Genomic DNA, 24,044 nt, shown 5'->3' with positions numbered 1-24,044 from the left:
CCCCACGACCCACACCCTGCTCTCACGCCTGCCTCCAGGATTGCCTCCAGGATTGCCTCCAGACTTTACCTGCCTGGCTGCCTCAGCGCTCTCGCTGCCATTATTCCGCAGGCAGGGTTCACTTCGCGATCGCCCCAGACCCCCCCAAGCCCAGCCAGTGCCCCAGAGCAGCCCCAGGCAACAAAGGCAGGCCACTACACAAGCCGGCGAAGCAAAGCAAACAAAGTGGTTAGCTTGCCAGGCTCCGGCGCCGAAGCCGCCAGGGGCCCCAAGAGTCTCCTCGAGCGTGCTGTAGCCCCTGGCGGCCTTGTAGGCTGACTTTTTTCGATGAATTTCTTCGCTGCTTCTTTTGCTTCCTTCACTTGCTTGCGGGGCCAAAGCTTCGAGCCAGGGCAACGTGCGACGAGGCTTCTGAGGGCTCAAGTGGCTCTAGGGGCTCTGGAGGCTCCATGATTTTCCACGGTGCTCACCGACTGACCGCCGGCCCCGAGTGACCACCTTCACCCTAGCTTTCTCTTTGCTTTTCTCTCCTAAACCTCGCTGCGATCTTTTCCAGCGAGCTTACTCTACGCCCGGACTGTCTTCTCTAAACGGCCTCCACCTGCACTAACCTCTAGACACCTTCTCTTCAACAACTGACAGTGGCACCACTTTCTCGCCCATCTCGAATCAACCAGACATTGTCCTCGTCACACTTACACTTCTAGCTACACGCTTTACACTTTCTCGCCAAACTCAATCAACCACTACCGTCACAGTCACCGTCACCCGGGCGCTTCTAAACTCCGGAGTGAGACATGGCGGCTTGCCCCCAAAGGTCTATTATTCGGCTTTCCTGTGGTGGGCGCCAGGGGCCGTTGCCCGCTGCAATGCCTAATGCTGGGGCTTGGACAAGATCGACCTGGCGATCGACAATCAGGCCATCCTGCCCAGGGCGAGGTTTCAAGGCGCAACCAGGAAGAAACAGAGCAGCGAGGGAGTGAAGCAGCGAGAAAGTCAAGCTGACCAAGTAAGTCAATTGAGCTAATTCTATTTTTCTTGGATGTAAACAAAGACCAGAAAATGACCATTGGCACCCAAAGCTGAGGCATCAACTGACATCAAGAACACTCAAATTGCAAGTGGTCGGTTTGACTAAACGCCCTGTTGAAACTAAACTTTGGTCGGTCAATCATCGAATGATCACTTCAGAATGTACACAATTTGCTCCAGGGCGAGCGCTGTCTCTATTTCCTTCCTCCTCTACACCCTTGCAAGTAACAAGCAGGCGCAAATTGAAGTTGCACCCCCACCATTTTAGACACCCCATCATTGTGCCGAAAACTAAAGCAACTGCAATGACGACAGCTGCGCTGTCTTACAAAAAGAATGCATCATGCCCTTGCTGCACTAAAAGTCTCAGTGGCATTGTCGCTGTAACTTCCTCACCTGAGCCCTCTCACTGCTCACAGCGCTCGCCTGAGCTTAGAGGGCTCGGCTGTGGCCCATTGGCGCGAAAGCGCTCACGTCACCGCCGGTGCAACTGCTGTTGCTACCGAGACACCACTCGTTGCTGCCCAGAGGCAAGCAGCAAAAGACACCCAGGCAAGAAACTACGAACATCTGCCGATGCTTGAAGGATAGCCCTCAAAACAAAGCAACCAGTGCCCGAAGCCATTCATTGGCCTCCAGACTTCCTGGCCGTGGAAAAACGCTTCCAATGCGCTAACGCACCGCGGGCTAAGCACAGAAGACAGACCCTCTTTTTCTCCCTCGCCCTTACCTCGCCCGCTGCTTTTTCTTGCTTGCTGGGACCCTGACTTTCGCGCCCTACCGAGCGGCGCCAACGGGTTCCCGTATCCTGTGCCCCAGGCTCCACTTGACCTAGAGTGTCGTTAGTCAGGGTCAATTTCTCAGTAGGTCGCCTAAATTCACGTCGGTCGTCCGGGGCGCCCTTCGTTTCTCCGTGCGCTGGGACCCTCCTAGTCCCGTCCCGTATTGTGCAACCCGCTCTGCGTTTTGGCGCCCGTGCCCGGTCCTTGCTCGGTCCTCCCCCCTGGGCCTGGAGCTTGGAGGAGCTCCTCAGCACGTTGAGGATCCAGCTCAACCGCGGGTTCAGAATGGTTCGGGAGGCACCGAATGTGAGGCGCCAGGCGCCAGGCGCCAATTGCCACACTGGAGGTCTTTTCTGAATTCTCGCCTGGACCACCCACTGCCCTGCTCCTCTCTCTCTCTCTCTCTCGATGGTGCTGACCCCGCAGTTCTCCACGGTTGCAAATCTCGGGTCCCCTGGGCCGCCGACGATTACTAACAAGGAACAATGGCACCTCCACGGCGCCACGGTCACTTTTACTCAATTAGCTTCTCTTGCCTCTTTCTGCTGGTGGTCGCCTCGGGCCTGGCTAGTCCTTCGCCGGTGCGGTGCGCTCTTGAGTGGCCCTGAGCCGGCGGGTTCGGCGGCTGCAAACCCTACAAACCTCCCCATCATTGTCTTCCTCTTCGCCTTCTACTTCTTCCCATTATTTAACTTCCTCTTCCTCTACATTATTCTCCTTCATCATCTTTTTCCAGTCATTTTATTCATTCTTCGATTCTTCTCGTTCGTTCTTTTCCTCGCTTTCTACTTTTTCTCCTCTTCCTCGTCCCAGCGTCCTCTTTGTCTGCTGCGCAGTCCCCCTCCTGCCGCCTACTCTCCTCCAATGTCCTCGTACTCCCCTCAACAATAATGCTGCTCTGGCTCTGCCCAAACCTTCTTGCTGCTGCTGCCAAAATGCACTTTTCTGCCATCAACCCGCATAACTACGAATCCTGTGTTGGATCGACCCACTCAAGTCCGATTCCTCCTTTTGAGGGTAGACCCTGTGGATCTTGTCGATCTCTGCACTGGTTGCCCATTTTGTCATGTCATCTCCTTCTGTGTTCTCCTCATCCACTTCTTTTGCTTCCTATTGTGTCCGCTCTTCTCTCGATTGCCTCACCACCTTTTTGTTTTCTTTTCTCCACCTCCTTGTACTACGACTTCCTCGTCATTTTGTGTCATTGTGCTACGTATTCGGGCCTCGTACTCTTCTATGTCTGCCCTCTATTGTCCTCTTCATTTTTCTTCACCGTCATGCAATTTGTCTCGCTTTCTACCTACCGCAACGGCTTACCCTCTCTGAGCATCAACCGCCCGCTCAATAAATCGCTCACCTCCTCGAGCCGGCTCCAGTGAATCGTCTTGCCTCTTCTCATGGCAACGTCTGTGTCTGTGTCGTACAAGTCGTTGATGTCCAGGAACACCACCTTGGCTCCCTGCACGCCAATCACCACTGACAGCTGCTCTTCCTTGTCCAACAAGTCAATCATCTTGATGTTGTTCACGCTGTGATGCTGCGTGTGCTCCGCCGCTGAAAACACTCTTCGGCTCCACTCCTCGATGTACTCGATTGACCTCACGGCAAAACGCACAGCGTACACTCGGTCCATCGACGAAGGCATGAATCCCTGTTGCACATGGCCTGGAACCGCTGTTCTTGTTTCGAACCGGCCGTGTGCTGCTTCCCTGAAGATATCTGCCAAAAGCTCCGTGGTGTACACTTTCAGCGCATGCTCGTTTCTGATGAGGAGTTTCCCGTTTCTGTCTTCGCCTCGGTCGTTTTCAAACACCTGTGATAGCAAGTTAAAGTCTTCTCTGATCGTCTTTAACGTAACCTTGGTCTCTGGCGTGTACACGGCCATCGCTCCGGTAACCAACCCAGCGTAGCAGGCAACGTATCCTGTGTTTCCTCCTTGCACTTCACATACGAACGCTCTTCTTCTTGTAGCTGAGGCAGACTGCTTAACGGCATCGCAGTAGTTAACAAGTTGGTTCAAACAGGTATCGGAACCCAATGAGTACTCTGTGCCTGGAACGTTGTTTGAGACGGTTGCTGGAATAACGACTTTCGGAATATTGAAGATGGGGTACTTGTGCTTTTGGTTTTCCAACTGGTGCAACGCTGTGAAGGCCTCGAATCCTCCCACAATAAGCAACCCGTTCAACTGGTGTCTTTGTAAGTAATAGGCTACATTGCCAAAGTTTTCGCTTGGCAACGATCTGTTGGTACCAATTTCAGAACCACCCTTGTTGTGCCAGCCGCAAACGTCCAACCAGGTCAACTCCTTGAAGTTACCAGTGTGAATAAGCCCACTGAATCCGTCCTGGATAGCATACAAACGGTGGCCCTTGGACAAACAGTACAAAGTAGCAGCTCTTGTGGCAGCATTAAGTGCTGAGGAAGAGGCTCCGACATGCACGATACCAATGTTCAATCTTTCTCTCTCGGGTGCGAAGTCTGGACCTGCTGGATGCTCAGTGGTGACCAAGTAATTCTTGTAAATTTCGGCAAAGGTGGTGTCTCTCAAACTCATGGCTCTGTCGAAATCCTTGGCTTCGATGGCCGTAGCAACCTCCTTGGTGTTCTTAACAGATTCCACCAAGGGCTGGCGAACAAGCTGGTTTTCAACGATTCCAATTACTGGAGATGGGATGTCTGGAGTGGCCTCCAACACAGCTCTCAACGCCTCCACACCTTGCAAAGTGGCCAACATCCTATCGTACGCCACAGCAGATCCACCTCTTTGCACGTGGCCCAAGATGGTGATTCTCGTGTCGAGGCCCAATTCCACAAGAACCTCCTTGACTTGGTCGGATGTGATTGGCTGGAGCTCATCGTCAATTGCACCCTCGGCGATGATAACGGTGGTGTTTCTCTTTCCCAACGCTCTGTGGCGGCCACACACCTCCTTGAGTTCCTCCTGCCACTTGCCGTGCTTTGGAGGTCTCTCAGGAATGAAGATGTAGTCAGCGCCGGTCGAGAGACCCGACATCAACGCCAACCAGCCACAATGACGGCCCATGACTTCTACAACGAATGCTCTAGAATGAGAAGCGGCGGTGGCATCGATGTAGTCGACCATCTCTGTGATTCTGTCCAAAGAAGAGTAGGCGCCAATGGTGGCATCCGTTCCAGACATGTCATTATCGATGGAACCCACAAGACCCACGATTGTCAAGTTAAGGTATGGTTGTACTTCTTCCTTGGTGAGTCTGTTTGTCTTGACCAACTCTTCAATCAAGGAGGGCCACTCAGAACGGAACAAGTCGGCGCCTGTCAAGGAACCGTCACCTCCACACACAATGAGAGCGTCAATGCCGTTTTTGACCATGTTGTGAGCCGCAGACAAACGGCCTGCTCTTTCTCTGAACTCAGCGCATCGAGCAGTACCAATCATGGTGCCTCCAAGCGCCAAGTACCCTCTGACGTCTTCCCAGCCCATCTGCTTCAAAAGAGAGCCTCCTTTTACCAAACCCTCGTAGCCCTCGTAAACGGCAAACATATCGCAGCCGTAGTAGATACCTGAACGGATGACCGCTCTCACGGCCGAGTTCATGCCCTGAGCATCGCCTCCAGAAGTCATCACCGCTATCTTCTTGCGCTTGGCCTTCTGATTAGCGGGCAACTCCAGGACCTTGGTGGTGTCTCTGCGCAGGGCCAATGCCTCCGTGAGCTCTTTCGTCTTGAAGTCCAAGTACTCTTGCTGGGAGGAGAAATGGCGCTCGGACGCTGGCGACTCCTTATTGGAAAAGTGGAAGCTGTTGCCTAAGGGGTCCTGGGCAGCAATTGCCGAATTGTGGTCGGTGTGGGCAGCTCCAGCTTTCGCCAAAAGCTCCTTGAGCTTTGCCAAGTCAGCGGCAAAGAATTCAATTGTCTGTGTAGCCAATTCCACTCTCTCTAGCGCAGAGAGACGGATCTTCACCACGGTGCCCTTGCACAATGGGGCTGTGTGGTCACCCTCATAGAAAGGCATCTCCTGCCAGGGCACCACGTTGCCATGCTCGTCCAAATTCTGCAAAGGAAGCGCCTCCAACCAGATCTCCTTGGACGAGTCTGCCGAGATGCCGTTTACTATAGACGAGGCCGCCGAAGTGGAGACCTTATTGTAGTTTTTCACCAAGCGAAACCCCAAGGCGTGGTAGAATTGGGCTGTTTTCTTGAAGAGCCCTGCGTCCGTCGTGACAAGCGAGATGAAGCTCACCAGGTCGACGGTCATGTTGAAGTTTTAGGTGTAGTAGACTAGTTGAAGAGATTGAATATGTGCACCGCAATTTATGGGCAGCTATGGGCCGAGTGCAGGTGCCTCAGATGATACCGTCAGGTGAGGCCGAGGAGCCGATGAGACAAGGGCAACGCAGGTAAACGCTAGTAGTGCTAGCGTGACGTCATGTATTTTGGCTGTCATGTTAGAACACTTTCAATTGGAGTGTCTGTTGATGGTGGTGGAGGAGACTCTGACCGTCCGTGTAAGCGCATAGCTGTGACGTCAGAGAAGAGATGGTTGAAGAAAGCGAAACTGTTGAAGGTCGTGAATTGGATTTGACGCAGGTGATGGTGAGTAAAGAAGCGGTCCGGGCGGCCCGTTCTGTTCACTTGTTGATGGGCTGGTGAGTTGGTTGGGGAATCGGGAAGGAGTAGTCGGTAGAGCAAGGAAGCGAGAATCACAATTTGCGTTGGATTCTTGCCTGGTGTAAATGGAATTGATAGTTTTGAAATCTGAGGGGTTGCTTTCGGAAGTAAAGTGTCGTTGAACTCTCAAAAATCTGGCTCTTTTGTGTGGTTTCCTTAGGCTTGGGTCGCTGAGATGCTGGCCCAGAAAGTGAAATTTCGCAGCCATTCGGACTTTGGGGCCGAGATCAGGAGACCGAGCGAAGGGTAAGATACAAGTGACACGAATTGAAGGAAGACATTTTTGGTAGAAAATTTTCAGAGGAAGTGGGTGCTGTGGCATTTATAGAGGGAGTCATTGATGAAGATTATGGTTTAAGACGTTTTCGGTAATTTGGCTGAAATAATTACGGAAGTGAGGGTTTTCGCATAAAAGAGGCAGATGCCTGGAGGGAGCCAGGGTAACTTCCTAAAAAATTTTTATTTTTGTGAAATATGGTGACAAGCGTGTGCTTGTGCTTTCTTATATTGACTTATACGGTCTTTGAAGAGTTGGCTTCTCTACCATTTGGAGTATGCTTACATTTTCACATTTTTTTGGATTCAGCGAAATGGTTGCGAAATACTAGCTGTGTAGTAAATGCGGAACCCATCACCGAAAAATTGAAGAATATACCCAGAAAGATTTAGACTTCAATGTGTTTAGCAAAACACAGTGCTGTTTATGCCTTGTTTTCGAGATACCTACTGTTCATATCCAATTTGGACCTTTGAGCATCTTCTGTTCAACCACTCTCCCAATTTTTCCAACACATTTCGACAGTCTTCAACATGTAATATCGAGCCCTCAGGTGGAATTGAGCCCAATTATAAGTTTAGGTTGCTTGCATACCATGCAAGAAGGTCTGCTTCTTAATTACAACACGATACCTGCCGTGGATCTACCGATCACCTCTACAAAGCACTTATATCTATAGATGATTCCATTAACTTGAAATTTCACGATTACCGCAATTGAGATCTCCAGCATACCATGTAATTGACCACAGTTTCGCTCAGAGCACATTCTGAAAGAGATAAATCATAAACAGGACGACACACAGCACGTTGAAGCCCAGCTGAACTCGGGAACCAGATCCTTCAAACACCTCTTCGGTCTTCTTCTCGCCGCCTCCCTTAGGAACCTTCTCTAGAACCCTCTCGTCATCACACATCTCTTCCTTCTCATCATCCACAACGCTGCCAATGCCATTGCCAACCTCACCCTTTTCCTGACTGCTATCCCTCTTCTTCTTTCCAAAAACCTGCCCTCTATGTGCCGTTAAGTCTTGCCCTGAACCGTACACGTACTTCTCACCACTTGAGTAGTCTACAAGACGAACGTTGCGAATGCCCATCTCGTACGGAAGTTCTTTCCAATCCGCTTCACCGCCAGCCCACTCAATCGTGCCCGGGTGGTTTTTGGGCTCGCCGCCAACCCACAAGCTGAACTTCAACTGCATGGGCGACGAAGGAAACCCTTGCGTGTTGTGAGCGCTCCGAACTCTCCTCACAATTTGCCCGTTGTAGTACCAAAACATTGCTTCGGGAGTCCACTCCACGCCAAACGTGTGCCACTCTTGTGTGAGATCGTCGTACACGTTGTGGTAACGGTCTCTGTCGTAGTTGGAGATGTTGCCCTTGACAAAGTAGTTGGTCTGGAACTTGTGGGGTTCACCGCCAAAGAACTCGGCAACATCAATCTCGTCCAAGTCGTCACTCTGCATGTACATCGACGAGATCACGCCCTTTCCGTGGGACGCTCTGATCTGTGCCTCGGCCCTCCCATACAAGATGTAGCTGGTAGAGAAAAGCTGGGGGTTTTCGCCCCGTTCAAAGATCCTCATTTTGGCGCCTTCGGCTCCAAATGTGATTGAAGGTGCAGCCACGTTCAGCAGAAGATGTGTTGGCGCCTTCGTCAAGGGCTCGAAAACAGCAGTGCTCAAGGCGTCGTTTTGGGCAACACAAGACTTATCTTGAGTTGGGTTGCACGGAGAGCTTGACACGGTCAATGCAGCTGCAGATAGAATCCAAAATAGTCTCAATTTGGACATCATAACGTAATTATTTTATTATTTCAGCGGGGGTCCGAGTACTGGCAGGAAAGTGGTTGCAAAAAACGCTCCATTTTCAGGCAAAGAGGAAAGGCAGCACCCGTACACCGCATAGTGAGACTCAAAAACACTTTCTCCATACTTTCAAGCACGAAAGAATATCATAGGTGATGCCCCTAACCGAGGCCCACAGAGTGCTCATTACGTACTTGAGGGCAGTAAGGTCGGTATCAGCCCCACTTTTGACGGAGAAGTTCAAGCGTATAGCTGAGCACTTCGAAATTGATACCAAAGATGAGCCAGCTGCTAAACTCAGAGAGTACATCTCTGATCTCAATGTCAGGTTGGAAAGATACTCTTTCAAAATCGAGGCGGCTCGAGATCAGGTTCTGGGAGAGGCCGTGTACGTGTTCGTCAATACAAAAGCTGACTCCGTGATTCAGGGTTGCACGCCCTACTCGCCGTCTGAACTTGACGCGATCAAGCAGATGATTGACTCGATAATTTCGTCTGACTTCGAATTCTGCCTACCTTATGGCAATGCCAAGCAGCAAGTTGCTAGTGTGGCCAAGCTAAGGCTCAATGACGCTGATTTCTTCCTCACCAGGCTTGTGAATGACGGGTGGATTAATATCACTAGTAACAGCCGTGTGGTGCTTTCCACCGCCACGCTAGCGGAGTTGAAGACATATCTCATAGACAGATTCGGCATTTTCTCTCCAGACGACCCACTGGGGAAGCTTCTAAGCTGCAATGTATGTGGAGACCTTGTCACGTATGGAATTAAATGCCCCAGCGAAGTGTGTCATGTTTCGTTCCACAACAAGTGTTTCACTGTTTTTTCCCGTCAAAATCCCGACCTTAAGTGCCTGTACCGAAATTGTGACATGACATTAAACAGAGATCTGCTAATAGATATTGGCGCAGATCCCTGAACCCGAGCTTCTCTTACTCAAAACTGTCCAAATAGTCTGCTTCCACCTCATCTACAAGATCATAGAGCCATTCCTCAACAACTCGCTCCTCGTAGCGCTCACACAATGGACGAGAGCCTTGAGGAACTGGGAATTTAAAGTCAGGACCTGGATTTAGACGAACAACTCCGTTCAGGAACGCCGACATCATCGGATAATACCCTAGGCTGCCATCATCGGTGTTCCTGTAAGCAGGGTTTTGCTGCTGTTTTGTATTAGCGTCTGACGCAGCTGTGTCGTTATCCCCATTGAGCGGTAGGAACGAGTACAAGTTCTCAAACATTGTGCCGTGCGACTTGCCATTCTTGAACATGGTGATTTTCGACTTGGGAATCGTGGGCAACGTCGGTGGCTTGTCTGTCTTCTCTAGAATAGCCTTCTCGCCAAATACGGTGACAGGATTAAGTAAGTGATCCATTTGCTTAGTTGGAGTGTATTCAAACTGCTCAAAGTAAAGAGCATTCTTATACTTGATGGGAATCTGGTCTCTCACGATGTTTTGATGCAAATTGAGCTTTTTCTCTTCTTCTTCAGCAGCCGCCTGGCCTGCTCGTTTACGCTTTTTTGATGTCTGATGCAACTCTTTAGCAAACTGCTCGTTGTGCTTTCTCTGCTCCTCCAACGACGGAAGCTCTATAAGAAACCCAATCGTATCACCCGAAGTGAAACCTTCGTCGTTTTCCATATATGGTTTTGGCCTGCTTAGAGTGATCTTTTGTCCATTCAAGTCTCGAAGCCCGTATCCGTACCCGTCAAAACCCACTGGAGCTTCCAAACTGGCTTCCTTTCTAGCAATGCCAATCCTCACATGGCTCTTATCTGAATCCTTGTTTGCATTCAAGATGTCATACTCAAAGTACCATTTCCCTTCTCTCACGCCCACGTTGCTTCTGGCGGATAACCACCCATTCTGCGTGGTGATAGCGTCCATGGCTTCACTACACGCTATTCCGGAGCTCCTATCGAAGTAGCTCACACGAACCCCATGTGGCGCATAATCTGCTGTCAGGTAAAGGTTAGACAGAAATAGTTTGTTGGGACGGCAAGGTTTATACTTGAAACCACGCTTGTTAAGTGGAAGGTCATCGAACTGAACAAATCGTTGACCGACAAGCCCATACTCCAGCGTCACCACGGGCTCCATCTCAAAATTTTCCAGGTAAAATGGTGTTGGCTTGAGTCTTGGGTGAACCACAATATTGGCGATTTTCTGCTTGAGTTCCAGAGCGCTCAAACCTTCAGCTTTTGTCTTCAGTCTTGTTGCATTGCTTGTAGACTCTTTTGGCTGCGGTTCTTCCTTGACAGGCGCCACTTGAGGCTCAATTGGGGCTGCCTCGGGTGTCTCAAGCCGAGGAGGCGTTTCAGAGGTCTCTGGATCGTCCTTAGCTTGCGTTGGAGCTTCCATGGGAGAAGACAGTGTTGTATGTGATTCAAGTGTTGATCTTGTGGTGTGCAGGAACATTTCAATGGTTGCAAAATACCAGGCATGTATTCTACGTAAATATTATAACATGTATTTATTCAATCTACAATGCTAATCTGGACTTGAATTGCCTGTGCTGTTGCCCTAATATACCTACTCAAATTAGTCACATATAACACATTAACTCATTACTCGTCACCATCTCACTTCTTGAACCCAATTTTTTGGAGAAACGACTTCTTTTTCTTCACTTTCTTGTCACCACTGCTGGCCAGGCCGTTAGAGCTCTGCGAGACCGACTTCTTGAGCCGCTTGTCGTTGAGCTTCTTCTCGTTCTTGCGCTCCTCCTCTTCGCTGTACGAGATCATACTCTTCACCTTGTATGGCTTGCCGTCGCTACTGTTGGAAAGGGTCCGGCTGGCCAGGTGCGAAACTCCAGTCCTAGTATGGCTGTAGCTCTGATAGGCCTGATGTACTTTGCTGTTGAGTTTTGCTTCGGGGTTTTTGGAAGTGTCACTAAGGGAAGTGAGGTAGTTTCGCAGCTCGGTCAACGAGCACTGGGAAACGACTGAAAGCATATCTTGAAACTTGCTTTCGGACAGACAGCTCATGAGATCGGCGAGGGTGTCCCCCATGTTGATGTGCTGCAGCGACTCATCCAGTGAGCATACGCTGGCACCGTCCTGGGGCCCGGCATACGATTCAATCGAAGCTGTGGACGTGGTGGAGGGTTTACGCCCGCCGGATCGTTGAGGAACGTCCAAAGTGATCTTGGGGCCCAAAGGCTGGTCGGAAAATGTCACCAACAGCGGCCTTGTGCCGTTTTTCTTGTGAATTGCCGTGTTGTGCGTTCCCACGATTATGACAGGAACAGGAGAATACTTGATCACGTACGAAGTCAATTTGATCAAATATACCTCGTGTTCATCTGAACCACTCGACATCTGGGGAGCCAGGTGGAACTTGCTAAGCGAAAAGCCTTGCCCTGAAGGCGTTGAGCCCGAGGATGCTGAAAGGCTTGACTTCATCTTCCGCATGGGGTACTTGAAATTCAAGTTGGTGGACTTGTTGCCCAAAATTACCAAGTTGGGCAGATACTGTTTGAAAAGATGGTCTACCATGAACTTTGTGCCCACGGGAGGAGGTCTTTTTCCCGTTAACGTCATGGGGTCTGCAGGCGGCACGTCAATGACAAACTCCACCGTGACTTTTAGGCAGAGCAGCTTGTCTGGAAGCGAGTGGAGAATGTAGTCGAGAAGGTGCTCGCATTTCTTGTATAGTTTGTCTTCTAGAGCATTTTTCTTGCGTGTGGTGTTGGCGTTGAAGTATTTTAGCGGCACAAGAGCAGCGACGATCAAGTAGTCGCCGCTCTGGAGAAACCCAGGCTCATTGGGTCCAATGGCCTCCTTGTTTGTCTGGAGAAGCCAATCTAGTGAGTTCCACGTGTGTTTGCGCCCCGACAACACCGTCATGAGCTTTCTGGCTGTCAGAATGTTGTGGTCGTAGTCCTCGTGCTTTGCCGTTAAGGAAATCGACGGGTAGTTGTTTTCGTTCAGCAGCGGATATATCACCTGCTTGGCCTGGGGCACCACGGTGGTGGCGGCGACGGCAGAGCTTCGCCTGGGGCTGTTTTTGTAGTATGTTTGCTGGGAGTCAAACTTGAACGACGAAATATCCGATGTTCTTGGGGTATTAAACTGCGGGTCCAAGGCCATGAGCTCCTCGTCCGACATGCCCAGGTACGACTTCCTGCGGCCGCCAGTTGGAGGTGGAGGAGGAGGCTGCAAGGAAGAGGAAGAATTGGTGGAGGAGCCCGTGGGGGACTTGGGCCCGTCATCGTCAGCACCGTCCTCGACGCAAACCACGGCGACCTCCAGTCGAGGAACGGAATCTGGAGGAAAATCGGCCAAATCGTTGATGTCGCCGTGGTAGCTGACACCCAAAGAGCGGGCTCTGTCCAAGTTGTCTTTGAGCTGCTGCTGAGAGAGCTTGTTTTTGAGAATGGACTTAGAGGGCGGGTCCGGTAGCTTGAGGCGTTTGTGGGAGGTCAACGAGTAGTTGCCGAAAAACCGGGGCGGGTCCGTCGGCAGGGTGGGTTCGTGGAACGAGTAGGAGTAGAATCGCAGCAGGTCGTCGTCCGGATGGACGTTGTTGAAGCTGACCCTTCGGCAGTAGCCCAGCACCTCTGTCATGAATGGATTGTAGGGGAATGGAGTGGAAGAGGAATTGGGGGACTGAGAAGGTTGTGGATTGAGTGTGGAGTGGGCTGGTGGTGAGGGTTTCGATGGTCTAGCAAGTGAGTGCACTAAGTGCTCACAGTGGATAGTGTATATTGGGCTCAGTGCTCAAAGTGCGCTGGCAGAGGATTCCGCAGAGTGTGGGGAGAATGCGAGGCGGCGGCCAGGGCACGGCTGGGGTGAGGGAACGAGGGAAGAGACGAAGACTTGTGTTAGGGGGCGCTAGGGCGAGCAAAAAGATGGGCAAGCTAGCGTGGGAGGAGCGAACAAACCGCGCAAATCCTCGCTCGCGGGCACAAATCGCTCTTTATACTTTTGCAGCGCTCGCCGTGACACTAGTAGCACTATGGGGGAATTATTCTGGGCGGTACTGCAGAAGGCACGAGGATGATTTTGTTCCATCGGGTGGGAAACGAACAAGGGAACAGGGGACGAGCTGGTGATGAAGAGCGATGTGGGGAGCAAATGCGTGGCCATTGGCGCCAGCAGGGCCAGTTGGGTACCCAAAGTGCTGGCGTCTCAGTGGCCCTAGGCCCTTGCGCGGGCCGAAACCAGGGTTTGGCCGTTTTGCGTAGGGAGGATGATTCTGGCGCAGGTGGTCTTCGGCGTGCGAGGCGTGCGATGCTCTATGGTACGGAGGCGAGGGACAATACGAGCATGGGATGAAATGCGCAAATTGCGGTGGCCAGCACACGAGCTCCAAATGGGTAGGTTGACGTAAAGACGAGAGACAATCGTGAAGTTGCCCCCAGGAAAATAGCGCAAGGAGGTGAGAAAGGCGTGATTTCACGGGCTCTAGTTGCTGGATTGATCAATAGTGCATCGCCGAGTTTCGGCCAAGATATCCACCCGATTCACTCGTTGCAGGGCTGCTTCCACCGCAGATTTCAATATAGGGCTTGTCTCTTGGCTGGGCTCGGGGCTGCTCTCTGCCTCGCTTCGATCGGTGCGGGTGCAGCTCCAGCGCTCTCAGGCTTCGGCTTCGCCAGGCGCTTAATCTGATCCGGTGATGTAAGGAGCTCACAGCCCAGGAGTGCAATTGCATCGCAAGTACCGAAAGTGCCATGTGAGCTGCTCCTGTATTTTTTTTTTTTTTTTTGGTGGTTGTTTGGTCCCGCTTCTTCGGGCTTCATCCTTTGAGCCCATACGGCCACTTCCTCCCGTTCAGTTAAGCCTTTGCTTCCGCACCGAGCTGCACCGAACGCACTAGGCTGCCTGCGGCGACAAGCACTATCGCTGGCCGGGGCACACTGCAAACGCCCTCCGTACCTCCTCCAGGAGTCTCCACTTTCGTCACTCTTCGCTCCTTCTTCTTCTCCTGTCACATGGGTGCCGCTGCCCCGCTCACCCTCAGGCCCCACAAGACCACGACAATAGAGGGTCTTTGGCGGCCGGAGAAAGGCTGGAGAATGGTTGGTAGCAGTTGTGGAAGGCCAGCTTCATTTTTTTTTCTTCGTGTTTTACTTCTGGAAGCGACTGATTGGCTGAAATGGTGTGGGCAGTCATGACAGTTGGAAGCTCGATACTTCACCCTACTCCTCACCGCTTGATCATTTCGCAGCCATTTCTCCTCAGGTGTCACCACTTTTTTTCTTCCCCGTGTTTTCTTCCCCAGCGTTTTTTTTCTCCAGCGTGTTTATTCCCACCTTCTTCTTCTCAGCCGCGTCGACCCAGACTTCTCTTGCATTTCTCAGACACAACCTCTGGTCACGTCCAGCTCTCATTCCCCGCAAAATATTAAGCAATCGCCAACTGGATCAAACCAAAATACATGGAGTCCCCTCGTACCTGTCAATCAAGCAACGTAAGCATTTGGCCCCAAAGGATTCTAAGGTGGACGGATTCGGCAGACGCTGTAGAAATGGCTGCGAAAAGCAACCACCCTAGGAGAAGGCTGCAGTGACTCATTTCCAACCCAACTAGGGCCCAAGGGACTACGGTGTTACCGTTTACCAGTGAATCCAACCACACTGATCAATAGAGTTACGCAGGTGAGAATCGGCAGAAAAGAAATACCACTAACCTGTGCAACGTTTGCCTCACGAGAGGTGCGTTTCAAATGGTTGAATGAGTCAAAAAGTTGAGCAGTCGCACTATGGTTTGAAAGGTTGTTCACTTCTGCCGTCCTTCTGTGTCTCTAGTGCTCACTACGAGCACAACAACGGCAACCTTGTAAAACGATATACTTACACAACTTGAAAGTAACTAAGCTCAAGAACACGTTGTGCGCTCATTGTTCACCATAATAGAAACAGAGAGCTTTTGAATTCTATGAAAAGCATAGAAATTTTTGCACCATTCCTGAGGACCTCAGCGCATATGGAGCACCTTCCTCGTCTAGTTTTACAATCGATAGCCAGCCGGCTGCGAAAAAAAATAATCGCTTTTCACACTCTCAGCTCACATCCAGCAGCAGCAGCAGCAGCAGCAGCAGCAGACGATCCGCAGATTTTAATCATTTCCTAGATTTTTAGCTTTTGACAAAGTCCAAGCATAGCGTAAGTTCTAAATCCTACACGTTCTGAGTCCTCTTTGTTCAGAGCCCGCCTCCTCAATGGGATCTGGTTCCTGCCTTCCCAATGTGGAAAGCGGCCCTTGCAGCAACCGAGCTCTGCGAACATTCTCACCGCGCGAAGATGCGATAAGAGATCTCGCCTGCCAGCACAACCAGCACACGCCATTCCCACTTCACACACGGGCTCTCAGAAAAACAGCTCTGACGTTTTTCCTTCCAAAATCTGACCCAAACAGCCATAAAATCCAGCTTCTGCAGCTCAATTTCCCCGTCATTGTCGCTTTTGGCCTCCCCGCCTCGAGACCACTTTTCCCCTGGAACGAGAATTTTCTCCAGCCTTTTGTCCTGCCTCTGCCTGCCGCACCGAGGCAATTGTTTTCTTGCTGCTGACGCTTTCGCGCCGCCTCACTGGCTGCCTCCCCACAACACCATCGCCAGTTGCTCAGGCTGCAACTTTCTTTCGCTGAAGTACCTGGTTCAAAACTACTGAAGGTGCACTCGATCCCACAACACCCCGAACCTGGAATCCGCTGCTGCTGCTTGCTCGTTCGTTCCTTATTTCCCCTGTTCTATTACCATCTATTCAATTCTCTCCTTCTGTGAGTCAAGCTCATCCTGGAAATGTCCTGGTTCCAACAGCCCCCATTCCAGAAGTTCGTTGACATCAACGTTGCCGACGCAAACAAAGAGTGTCCGGAAACTTGCCCTGCTCCTGCTTCATCTGAAGGCTTAGAGATCCACTGTGGGCCCATCATTCGTCTCTGTGGCTCGTGGGAACAGAAGCTGCCCAACTACAGAGCGTCCATTTTGCTTGTGACCAAGGGAGAAACTCAGCCTGAAATCTCGTACGCAATTGGACCTGCAAGTGAAAGTTTGGCTCCTCAGGGCTGGAAAGCTCCCGTCGAGGGCACGTTTCCTGTGGTCAATTTCCATACCGAGGAGCAGTTCCAGTTCTGGCGCTTCAACGTAAAATTTGACCTCGAGCCCTATGAACAGTTGGTGCGTTATTCTGTCAATGGCCAGAAGAACGACGCCCACTTTTTCTTCATTCCTGCTGCCGAGGCGTCCATGAACGTCATGTCGTTTTCGTGTAACGGTTTCTCTCTTTCTACAGACACTTCCAGCTTCAAGCTGTCGCTCTGGCTCGACGTTTTGCGTAAACATCATCAGCAGCAGCACTACCATGTCATGCTTGGTGGAGGCGACCAAATCTACTGTGACTCCATCAAACTTCACGTGCAGCTGATCCAGGAATGGCTTAATGAGACCACCGCCTCCAGAAAAAGAAAGATCCAGGCCACGCCTGAGATGGCCGACGAGATGGGCAGCTACTACTTGCACGCCTACTTGGAGTGGTTTGGTCAGGGCTACTGGAAGGGCACCAACGGAGGCACCCACCAGACGTTGTTTCCGTTGGCCATGTCCCAGATTCCGTCAGTGAACATTTTTGACGACCACGATATCATCGATGGCTTTGGCTCCTACAAGGATAGAACTATGGCGTCTCAGGTTTTCTCGACAATCGGCAATGTCGCCTACAAATACTACATGCTCTTCCAACACCACATGCTGGTTGACGAAGAAGCGTGCCACCTGGATCCATCGTGGATTTTGCTGAAGAAGCCAGGCAAGTTCATCAAACAGAGAAACCACTCGTTGTTCATGAGACTCGGCAAGGAGATTTCTCTTTTGGGGATGGACTGCCGTACTGAAAGAAGGTTGACGCAGATTATCGATCCCGATACGTACAATGTCATATTCAAGCGGCTCCAGGACGAGATCTCGCAAACTCCAGAAACAAGGCACCTTCTAGTGATGCTTGGTGTGCCAATATTGTACCCACGAATGGTGTGGCTCGAGTGGCTCTTGACGCTGCGGATTTTGAAACCTATCCGTGGCTTGGCCACGCGTGGGTTGGTGGCAAAGGGCTTGGTCAACGAGTTCGATGGATCTGTGGAGGTGTTGGACGACTTAAACGACCACTGGTGCTCGAAACACCACAAGCGGGAAAGAAACGCCTTGGTGAAGCGGTTGATCGACTTTGGCGCCACCAACGGTGTGCGTGTGACAATTCTCTCTGGAGATGTTCACTTGGGATGCATCGGTCGAATCAAGACGAAATTGCACCACCATCCAAACGCTCATGTTCGTACCGACGTCGAGAAAGAAAATCAGAGAGTCACCGACACACCGCAGAACGACCCACGGTTGATTTTCAATATCATCTCGTCCGCCATAGTCAACGCTCCGCCTCCCGACGTGATGCCAACGTTGCTTGGGAGACAGAATAAGGTGCACAAGTTCGACTCCAACACCGCCGAGGACATTGTGCCGATTTTCAACACAAACCCTGATGGAACACCTCGCGATAACCCATTCTTCCTCAACAAGAGAAACTGGAGTGACTTGATTTTGGTGAAGCAGTCGCCTCTCTATGCTGATGCTGTCAACTCGGGCGAGTCTAAGTTTCCATGCTCGAATCAGGACAACGACAAGGAGGTGTTGGCTGACCAGGAAATCGACGAACAACACATCAAGTACCCAATTTTAGAAAACAGTTTAGTGACGACCTTGTATGTGGAGAACGATGGCAACGACCTCGAGGCCACCACTGCCGGATACGAGGTGATGATTCCCGATTTACAGGGTAAGTTCAAGTTGCAGAAAACTCACATCAAGCACTTGAGTTAGGCGGTTTGTCAACTGATTTCTGGCATAGAAATTGAAATTCTAACCGCCTTGAGGTTGGTGCCGCTTGGGTAACTGGAGCCGTATCAGGTAACAAGGCGGAATGCACCTGTAGAAGTCAAAAGCTTAGGTGTGTGGCCCGTACTATCATATACCCGTTGGCTCAAAGACAATAAAAGTTGGATATGGTTTAACAGATTTCAGAAGAAAATGTAAGCAGACAACCCGGATTCCGCAGGGTCTTCGGTGTAGGTTGTAGCCTTGTAAATGAGACGATTGTGTCGATGGGTAATGGCTGCGAAACTCCAAAAAGGGAAGTCGACGGAATCTCGTTTCCAGAGAGCCGAATAACGTGCACAAATCGAGATCGATGCACACAAATTGAGCTGTGGCAAATTGGAGGCTTCATATTGGCAAATCCCTGAAAAAGACCCCTGATAATTGTCGTAATTCTCGTGTTCTCCTTCCTAGTCCGACTTACCCCAGGCTTCGCAACTTCCATGTACACTGGCAGAGCCGCCAATAGCGCCAAACTCAAAACACCCGCCAAGCATGGGAATCACATTGCAATATTAGCCCTGATTCGATCTTTAAAATAAACTAACATCTTTATGGCGCCCCACGTCCAGTGGCCCTGGTTTTCCTGGGGAGAAATCCATTGTATGCAGGATCTTCAACCTTATCGCTAGGATGAGCTACTCCCCACACTAACCAACGCTACCAACAACATTTCTTTCTCAAAAAGCCAATCTGAAAAATGTCGAGCGACACGGGGCCCCGCAAGCGCAAGAAGTCGGCCACCGGCGAAGACAATTTGGAAAACTCCCCTGGTCACCACCGTCAGGGTCCTCCTCAGGCCAAATCCACCAAGCTCAGAAGATCCTCGTCGAGCTCAGGCACCACCAGCGTCGTAGGAATCTCGCGCTCCATAGCCGCGTGCCAGCGCTGCCGTACAAAGAAAGTCAAGTGTGACCAAAACTTCCCCAAATGCTCCAAATGTGAGCGTGCCAACCTCGAGTGTGTGGGAATCGACCCTGCTACCGGCAGAGAGGTGCCCAGGCTGTATGTGTACCATTTGGAGGAAAAGGTGCAGCGGTACGAGGCGTACCTACGGCGGCACAAATTGCCACTCGACGGAGAAGGCGAGGAAAATGCAGAGGAGCCAAATGAGGCCAACGTGGACTTGGATCAGCTTGGGCTGCTTGAACGGCTGGCGCTGTCGCAAGATTCCCAGCTGACGCTGCCTCAGCAAAGTCTGGGCCAGATGGGTCTCACTTTCGCCAAACTCATGCTTACTGCCAACAAGGTCAATGGAGCGTCTGTAGCTGGACCAGGGGACCTGATGGCGCTGGTGCCGCTGGACGTCAAGCCGGCGATCTTGCCGCCCAAGAAGACGGCCATGGAATTTATTCTGATTTTTTTCGCTCAGAGCAACAGCCAGTTGCCTGTGCTTCACCGGGAGCTGTTTCTCAGAGACATCTTTGTTCCTGTTTACGGTGCGTTCGACGAGTCTGTGCTGCTAGCGCTGGATTATCTGGCCTTTAACAAGAGCTTGTATCAGGATACAGCTGTAGACGAGGGCCAGACTTGGCTTGCTCAGTATAAGCAGATCATGCAGCTGCAATTGGCAAAAGAAGCCCACAAGGACCCGTCGCAGATCTCTGAGGAGATTGTAACACCGCTGCACTACCGCAAACCGTTGTTTTTCTTAAACATCATTTTTGCCATTTCCTCCTCGACAAACCACTTGCAGTACCACACCCACATGAGCGAGCTGTTCAAGGAAGCGGCCATGAGACATGTGGATGCCACGTACTATTCGAACGACCCTCTTGAGCAGCTCGAGGCCACGCTTCTCCAGACGCTCTATGCGGTCATGAGACCCAGTGTTCCAGGCGTATGGTACCTCTTGGGCACGGCTCTTCGCTTGTGCGTGGACTTGGGGCTCCACAAAGAAGAGTACCCAAAGGCACATACCCTCACTGCTTTTGCAAAGGATAGACGAAGACGCCTATTTTGGTCAACGTACTCGATCGACAGGCAGATGTGTTTTTACTTGGGCAGGCCCGTAGGTATTCCGGAGGAAAGCATAACCGCAAGGTTTCCCTCTGAGTTGGACGACGCCTTCATCGATCCAAGAGACGTGGAAACCAAAGATTATTCAGACAACACGGGCGGTGTGGCCAGCTATAAAGCCATCACACTTTCCTTTTTCAAAGTTCGTCAGATTCAACTGGAGTGTCAGCGCCTTTTGTACGAGAACGGAGAACTACCTCGAAGATTCAACAATTTGGCCGAGTGGAAGGCCCACATCTCAGAAGAACTTGAACTTTGGCGGTCCCGGTGCCCGAAGAAATCACGGAAGATGAACTGTGAGTTCAATACGGAGTTCTTTGACCTTAATTATTTCCACACCCTCCTTCTTATCAATGGACTTTCGAAAAAGACATTCCAACTATCGCTCGAGGCGTCCCAAAAAGTGCTTGAAGCTCTGAAGGGATTGATAGCTTGCTACACGACGCTTTACAAAAAGAAAGCCATTAACTACACTTGGGCAGCCGTGCACAACTTGTTTATGGCTGGAACGTCATATTTATTTGTCTTGTACAATTCTGAGCATGTCAGAAACCAGAACGACGCCAATCTGGTCAAAATGGTTACCCAAGAGTGTCTCCTGGTGTTTGCGCTGCTTGTGGCCTCTTGCACGGCGGCCAAATCGTGTATGGACACGTTCCAGATGCTTGCTGCTGTGGTGCTTAAAATTAGGTATAATGTGATCGTGGAGGGAGCAGTGGTGAACGACAAAAGTATCAAGCAGAAACTCGATACAGTGAACGGAACAGGTAGTCTCAAGGGCAATTTGGCTAGTCTAGTTGAAGGAATTGCCAACGATAGCGAGTCGTCCAAACCAGAAGAGTTCCCACACATCGATCTGCCACGATTTGGCTGGTTCTCTCGAGACGGTTTCTTGCCTGACGAACGAATTGACAGCACCAAGTATGACCAGGTTCCTCCTACACCGATGATGCCGGAGTCTCATCTTGAGGACTTCTTCTTGGAGCTTGAGAATTTGTCTCCCGTGCTGTCCATCCGTGAACCCAACGCCATGGACCTTACTGTCTCACAGAATGAGGAAATCCAGACCACACCAGGCCAGTATAGAGACGGCAAGCGCGTGTTTGAGCTTATACAAACGATGCCTTCCGAGGCGATCTGGGACCAGTTCTTTGGCCGCCTGACCGCAGGCACCGTCAAGCAAGAGCTGCAAACACCTTGAAAAGAAGCATTCAAAAGTTATAAATTTGTGAGATGAGAGGCTTCGGCGAGGATCTCGGATCCCCCGTCAAGGAGTTCTTCGCCATTTGTGCCGTGGCAGTCCCATGCATTCACTTGACTGCCATCGTAGTTTCCCCAAACGGATACGACATTACCTTTTCTGAGACATTCTGCATCGACATCTATGTCAGCTGTATTGATAGGCACGGGCTCTGTTTTGTCGCCATCGAGTATGATATGTGTATTGAGGTCAGGAAGATTAGGGACTCTGGTCAATGTCAAGAGTCCCGTTTCCACATCGAAGTGGGAGACCTGAGCAATGATGCGAACTTTCTGTGGCTTATGGGGCGTAGCTTTCGGGTACTGGACTGGGAGCGCTGTCGGGTCCAACACGATCAGGGGCATGTAAATAACTTGAAAAACAGTGGTTGTAGTGGCCAGTAAAGAATCTGGGGTAGCTACCTGGGTTATGTGCAGTACACACTTCGGAAGACACTCTTAACCCTCCGTAAGCCAGTTTTCCAAATTTAGGAAAATAGTAATTGAAGCACCCTCATAATCCCATTTCAATATAATTGAGTCTTCTATGACATAGAGCGAGTGTTTATTTAATCCATCACGCTTCTCATAGTTAACGCGGTAATCGCGTCGCGAGATTCCAATATCATCGCATAACAAACTCGCGATCTCTTCATCAAATCTACTCCACCTTCTTCAACCTACTTCAATGTCTCCAACAAAGGCCAACGAAAACCTTACCGAGGGCACGACTTCCAGAGAGCCTGATACAACAAAGCCCTCTTTTGAATACAGCGACCGTTTCTCCCTCGCCACCCGTGGAAGGTCCTACCTGAGACAATTCTTCAGCATGTACCAGCAACGACTCAATGTGCTAAAGCCACGTGTTGATAAGCGGGCCATGGAGAAATGGGGGAACAACACGCGTCGCGTAGATGGGCAGAAAATACAGTGGAAAGAGAAAATCTTGGACATTGTTGGAGGGGAGCTCTGCTGGGTGCTGGGCACGGTGTTTGTGGAAATGAAGGATAAGCTTGATATTTTCCAAGATGTGGAGCATGGTACCGATGACGTGATGCCTAAGCCGCCAGCAAACTACTTAGGCAACGAGGGCAAGGTGGTGATGCTCGAAGATGAAAGTGGCAGAGCAATTCTACACAATGAGGCGCTTTTGGAATTCTCGAGAGTTGTGAGCGGAGCGATTATTGCGGTATTGGGAATTGAAATCCAGGCTGGGATTTTTGAGGTGATAGAGATCTTGACGCCGGCTATGGCTCCTCAGAAACCGCTTCCGATGGCTACGGACTCCGAGCAGTATATTGCGTTCGTATCGGGCCTCAAGTTCCAGCAAGAGACCGACTGCGACTTGAAAACGGTGCTTTTGCAGCAGTGGCTCTGTGGAGAGCTCGGAGGCGCTGAGGATGTGGCGTTGTCGAGCAAAGTGACCAGACTAATCATTGCAGGTAACTCGGTGGAGGAGATCGAAGAGGACACGGATAAGAAAGAGGATTTTGGATCGAAGAACACCTCGCACTTCAAGCCGGAGTCGTTGCGCCTTTTCAACGCATGGCTTTCCAGTGTGGTGGCCCTGGTGCCCGTAACAATCATGGCAGGTCCCAAGGACCCAGCAGAGATATGTATGCCGCAACAGCCGCTTCATCGCTCCTTGTTGGGTGCTAATGCCCGATATGTGGGCACTCTGGCATCAGAGCCAGTATACAACACCACAAACCCAGCCTGGATGGAGTTGGAAAACGGGCTTCGCATATTGGGTTCCGCAGGACAAAACATCAGTGACATCCTAAAATACTTCCAGCCGGAGCAGGGGATTTCGCCAACGGATATCATGTCGAAAACCTTACTCTGGCAGCACATGGCGCCCACGGCCCCCGACACGCTCTACTGTTACCCATACGAGGATGTGGACCCATTCGTTCTAGAAGAAACCCCACATGTGTACTTTGCCGGAAACCAGGGAGAGTTTGGAAGCCTAAAAGCCGATATCGATGGCACTGAGGTATCTGTGGTGAGTGTGCCCGAGTTTGCAGAAACAGGCCAACTAGTGTTGATCAACACATGCACCCTTGAAGCTAAAGTTGTCGAATTTGCCGTTTAGGCTACAGGACCTTACCTAAATTTAGCATGAAGGACGCGAAGAGGGCTCTTAAATTAGATGAGCATGAGATTGTGGACGTCAGAATATTATCGCAAACTGTACGGAATTTCGGCGGTTGCGACAAGCATAGCGTCTATAAGGCGACTCTACGCATTGAGAGCCTGAAGAATCTTGCATTCAAAAAAAAATAATAAGCACGAATCAAGGGGCGGCGAAAAAGAATTGTGTTCATGGAGGGGAAAAAATCCTCGAGAAAAA

At 50.8% G+C, this 24,044-nt stretch overlaps 9 protein-coding genes across 9 annotated transcripts; 4 read left to right on the top strand and 5 right to left on the bottom strand. All coding sequences in view use genetic code 12, as the record gives it.

Moving 5' to 3' along the window:
* Positions 1–3,114: 3,114 nt before the first annotated feature.
* PFK1 (6-phosphofructokinase subunit alpha) lies at positions 3,115–6,054 on the bottom strand (the record flags this gene model as incomplete). Its single annotated transcript, XM_029036329.2, has 1 exon — positions 3,115–6,054. The coding sequence occupies one exon, from the start codon at positions 6,052–6,054 to the stop codon at positions 3,115–3,117; it is 2,940 nt and encodes a 979-aa protein (XP_028889220.2).
* A 1,447-nt stretch (positions 6,055–7,501) lies between these two features.
* Positions 7,502–8,542, bottom strand: CRH12 (Crh12p; the record flags this gene model as incomplete). Its single annotated transcript, XM_029036328.2, has 1 exon — positions 7,502–8,542. The coding sequence occupies one exon, from the start codon at positions 8,540–8,542 to the stop codon at positions 7,502–7,504; it is 1,041 nt and encodes a 346-aa protein (XP_028889219.2).
* A 167-nt stretch (positions 8,543–8,709) lies between these two features.
* CJI96_0005330 (uncharacterized protein) lies at positions 8,710–9,474 on the top strand (the record flags this gene model as incomplete). The annotated part of the gene is made up of 1 exon (XM_029036327.1): positions 8,710–9,474. The coding sequence occupies one exon, from the start codon at positions 8,710–8,712 to the stop codon at positions 9,472–9,474; it is 765 nt and encodes a 254-aa protein (XP_028889218.1).
* A 13-nt stretch (positions 9,475–9,487) lies between these two features.
* Positions 9,488–10,918, bottom strand: ASH2 (Ash2p; the record flags this gene model as incomplete). The annotated part of the gene is made up of 1 exon (XM_029036326.2): positions 9,488–10,918. One exon carries the CDS (start codon positions 10,916–10,918, stop codon positions 9,488–9,490), a length of 1,431 nt encoding a protein of 476 aa, XP_028889217.2.
* A 221-nt stretch (positions 10,919–11,139) lies between these two features.
* Positions 11,140–13,128, bottom strand: CJI96_0005328 (uncharacterized protein; the record flags this gene model as incomplete). The annotated part of the gene is made up of 1 exon (XM_029036325.2): positions 11,140–13,128. One exon carries the CDS (start codon positions 13,126–13,128, stop codon positions 11,140–11,142), a length of 1,989 nt encoding a protein of 662 aa, XP_028889216.1.
* Positions 13,129–16,309: 3,181 nt separating this feature from the next.
* CJI96_0005327 (uncharacterized protein) lies at positions 16,310–18,379 on the top strand (the record flags this gene model as incomplete). Its single annotated transcript, XM_029036324.2, has 1 exon — positions 16,310–18,379. The coding sequence occupies one exon, from the start codon at positions 16,310–16,312 to the stop codon at positions 18,377–18,379; it is 2,070 nt and encodes a 689-aa protein (XP_028889215.2).
* A 754-nt stretch (positions 18,380–19,133) lies between these two features.
* Positions 19,134–21,653, top strand: PPR1 (Ppr1p; the record flags this gene model as incomplete). Its single annotated transcript, XM_029036323.2, has 1 exon — positions 19,134–21,653. One exon carries the CDS (start codon positions 19,134–19,136, stop codon positions 21,651–21,653), a length of 2,520 nt encoding a protein of 839 aa, XP_028889214.2.
* A 17-nt stretch (positions 21,654–21,670) lies between these two features.
* Positions 21,671–22,057, bottom strand: TEN1 (Ten1p; the record flags this gene model as incomplete). The annotated part of the gene is made up of 1 exon (XM_029036322.2): positions 21,671–22,057. One exon carries the CDS (start codon positions 22,055–22,057, stop codon positions 21,671–21,673), a length of 387 nt encoding a protein of 128 aa, XP_028889213.1.
* A 322-nt stretch (positions 22,058–22,379) lies between these two features.
* On the top strand, positions 22,380–23,786 carry HYS2 (DNA-directed DNA polymerase delta subunit POL31; the record flags this gene model as incomplete). Its single annotated transcript, XM_029036321.2, has 1 exon — positions 22,380–23,786. The coding sequence occupies one exon, from the start codon at positions 22,380–22,382 to the stop codon at positions 23,784–23,786; it is 1,407 nt and encodes a 468-aa protein (XP_028889212.2).
* Positions 23,787–24,044: the final 258 nt, after the last annotated feature.

This window comes from Candidozyma auris, chromosome 7 (assembly GCF_003013715.1).
Source record: "Candidozyma auris chromosome 7, complete sequence".
In the NCBI taxonomy this organism is placed as follows: domain Eukaryota; kingdom Fungi; phylum Ascomycota; class Pichiomycetes; order Serinales; family Metschnikowiaceae; genus Candidozyma; species Candidozyma auris.
The sequence above is the reverse complement of the archived record's forward strand: the minus strand, read 5'-3'. Positions and strand labels throughout refer to the sequence as shown.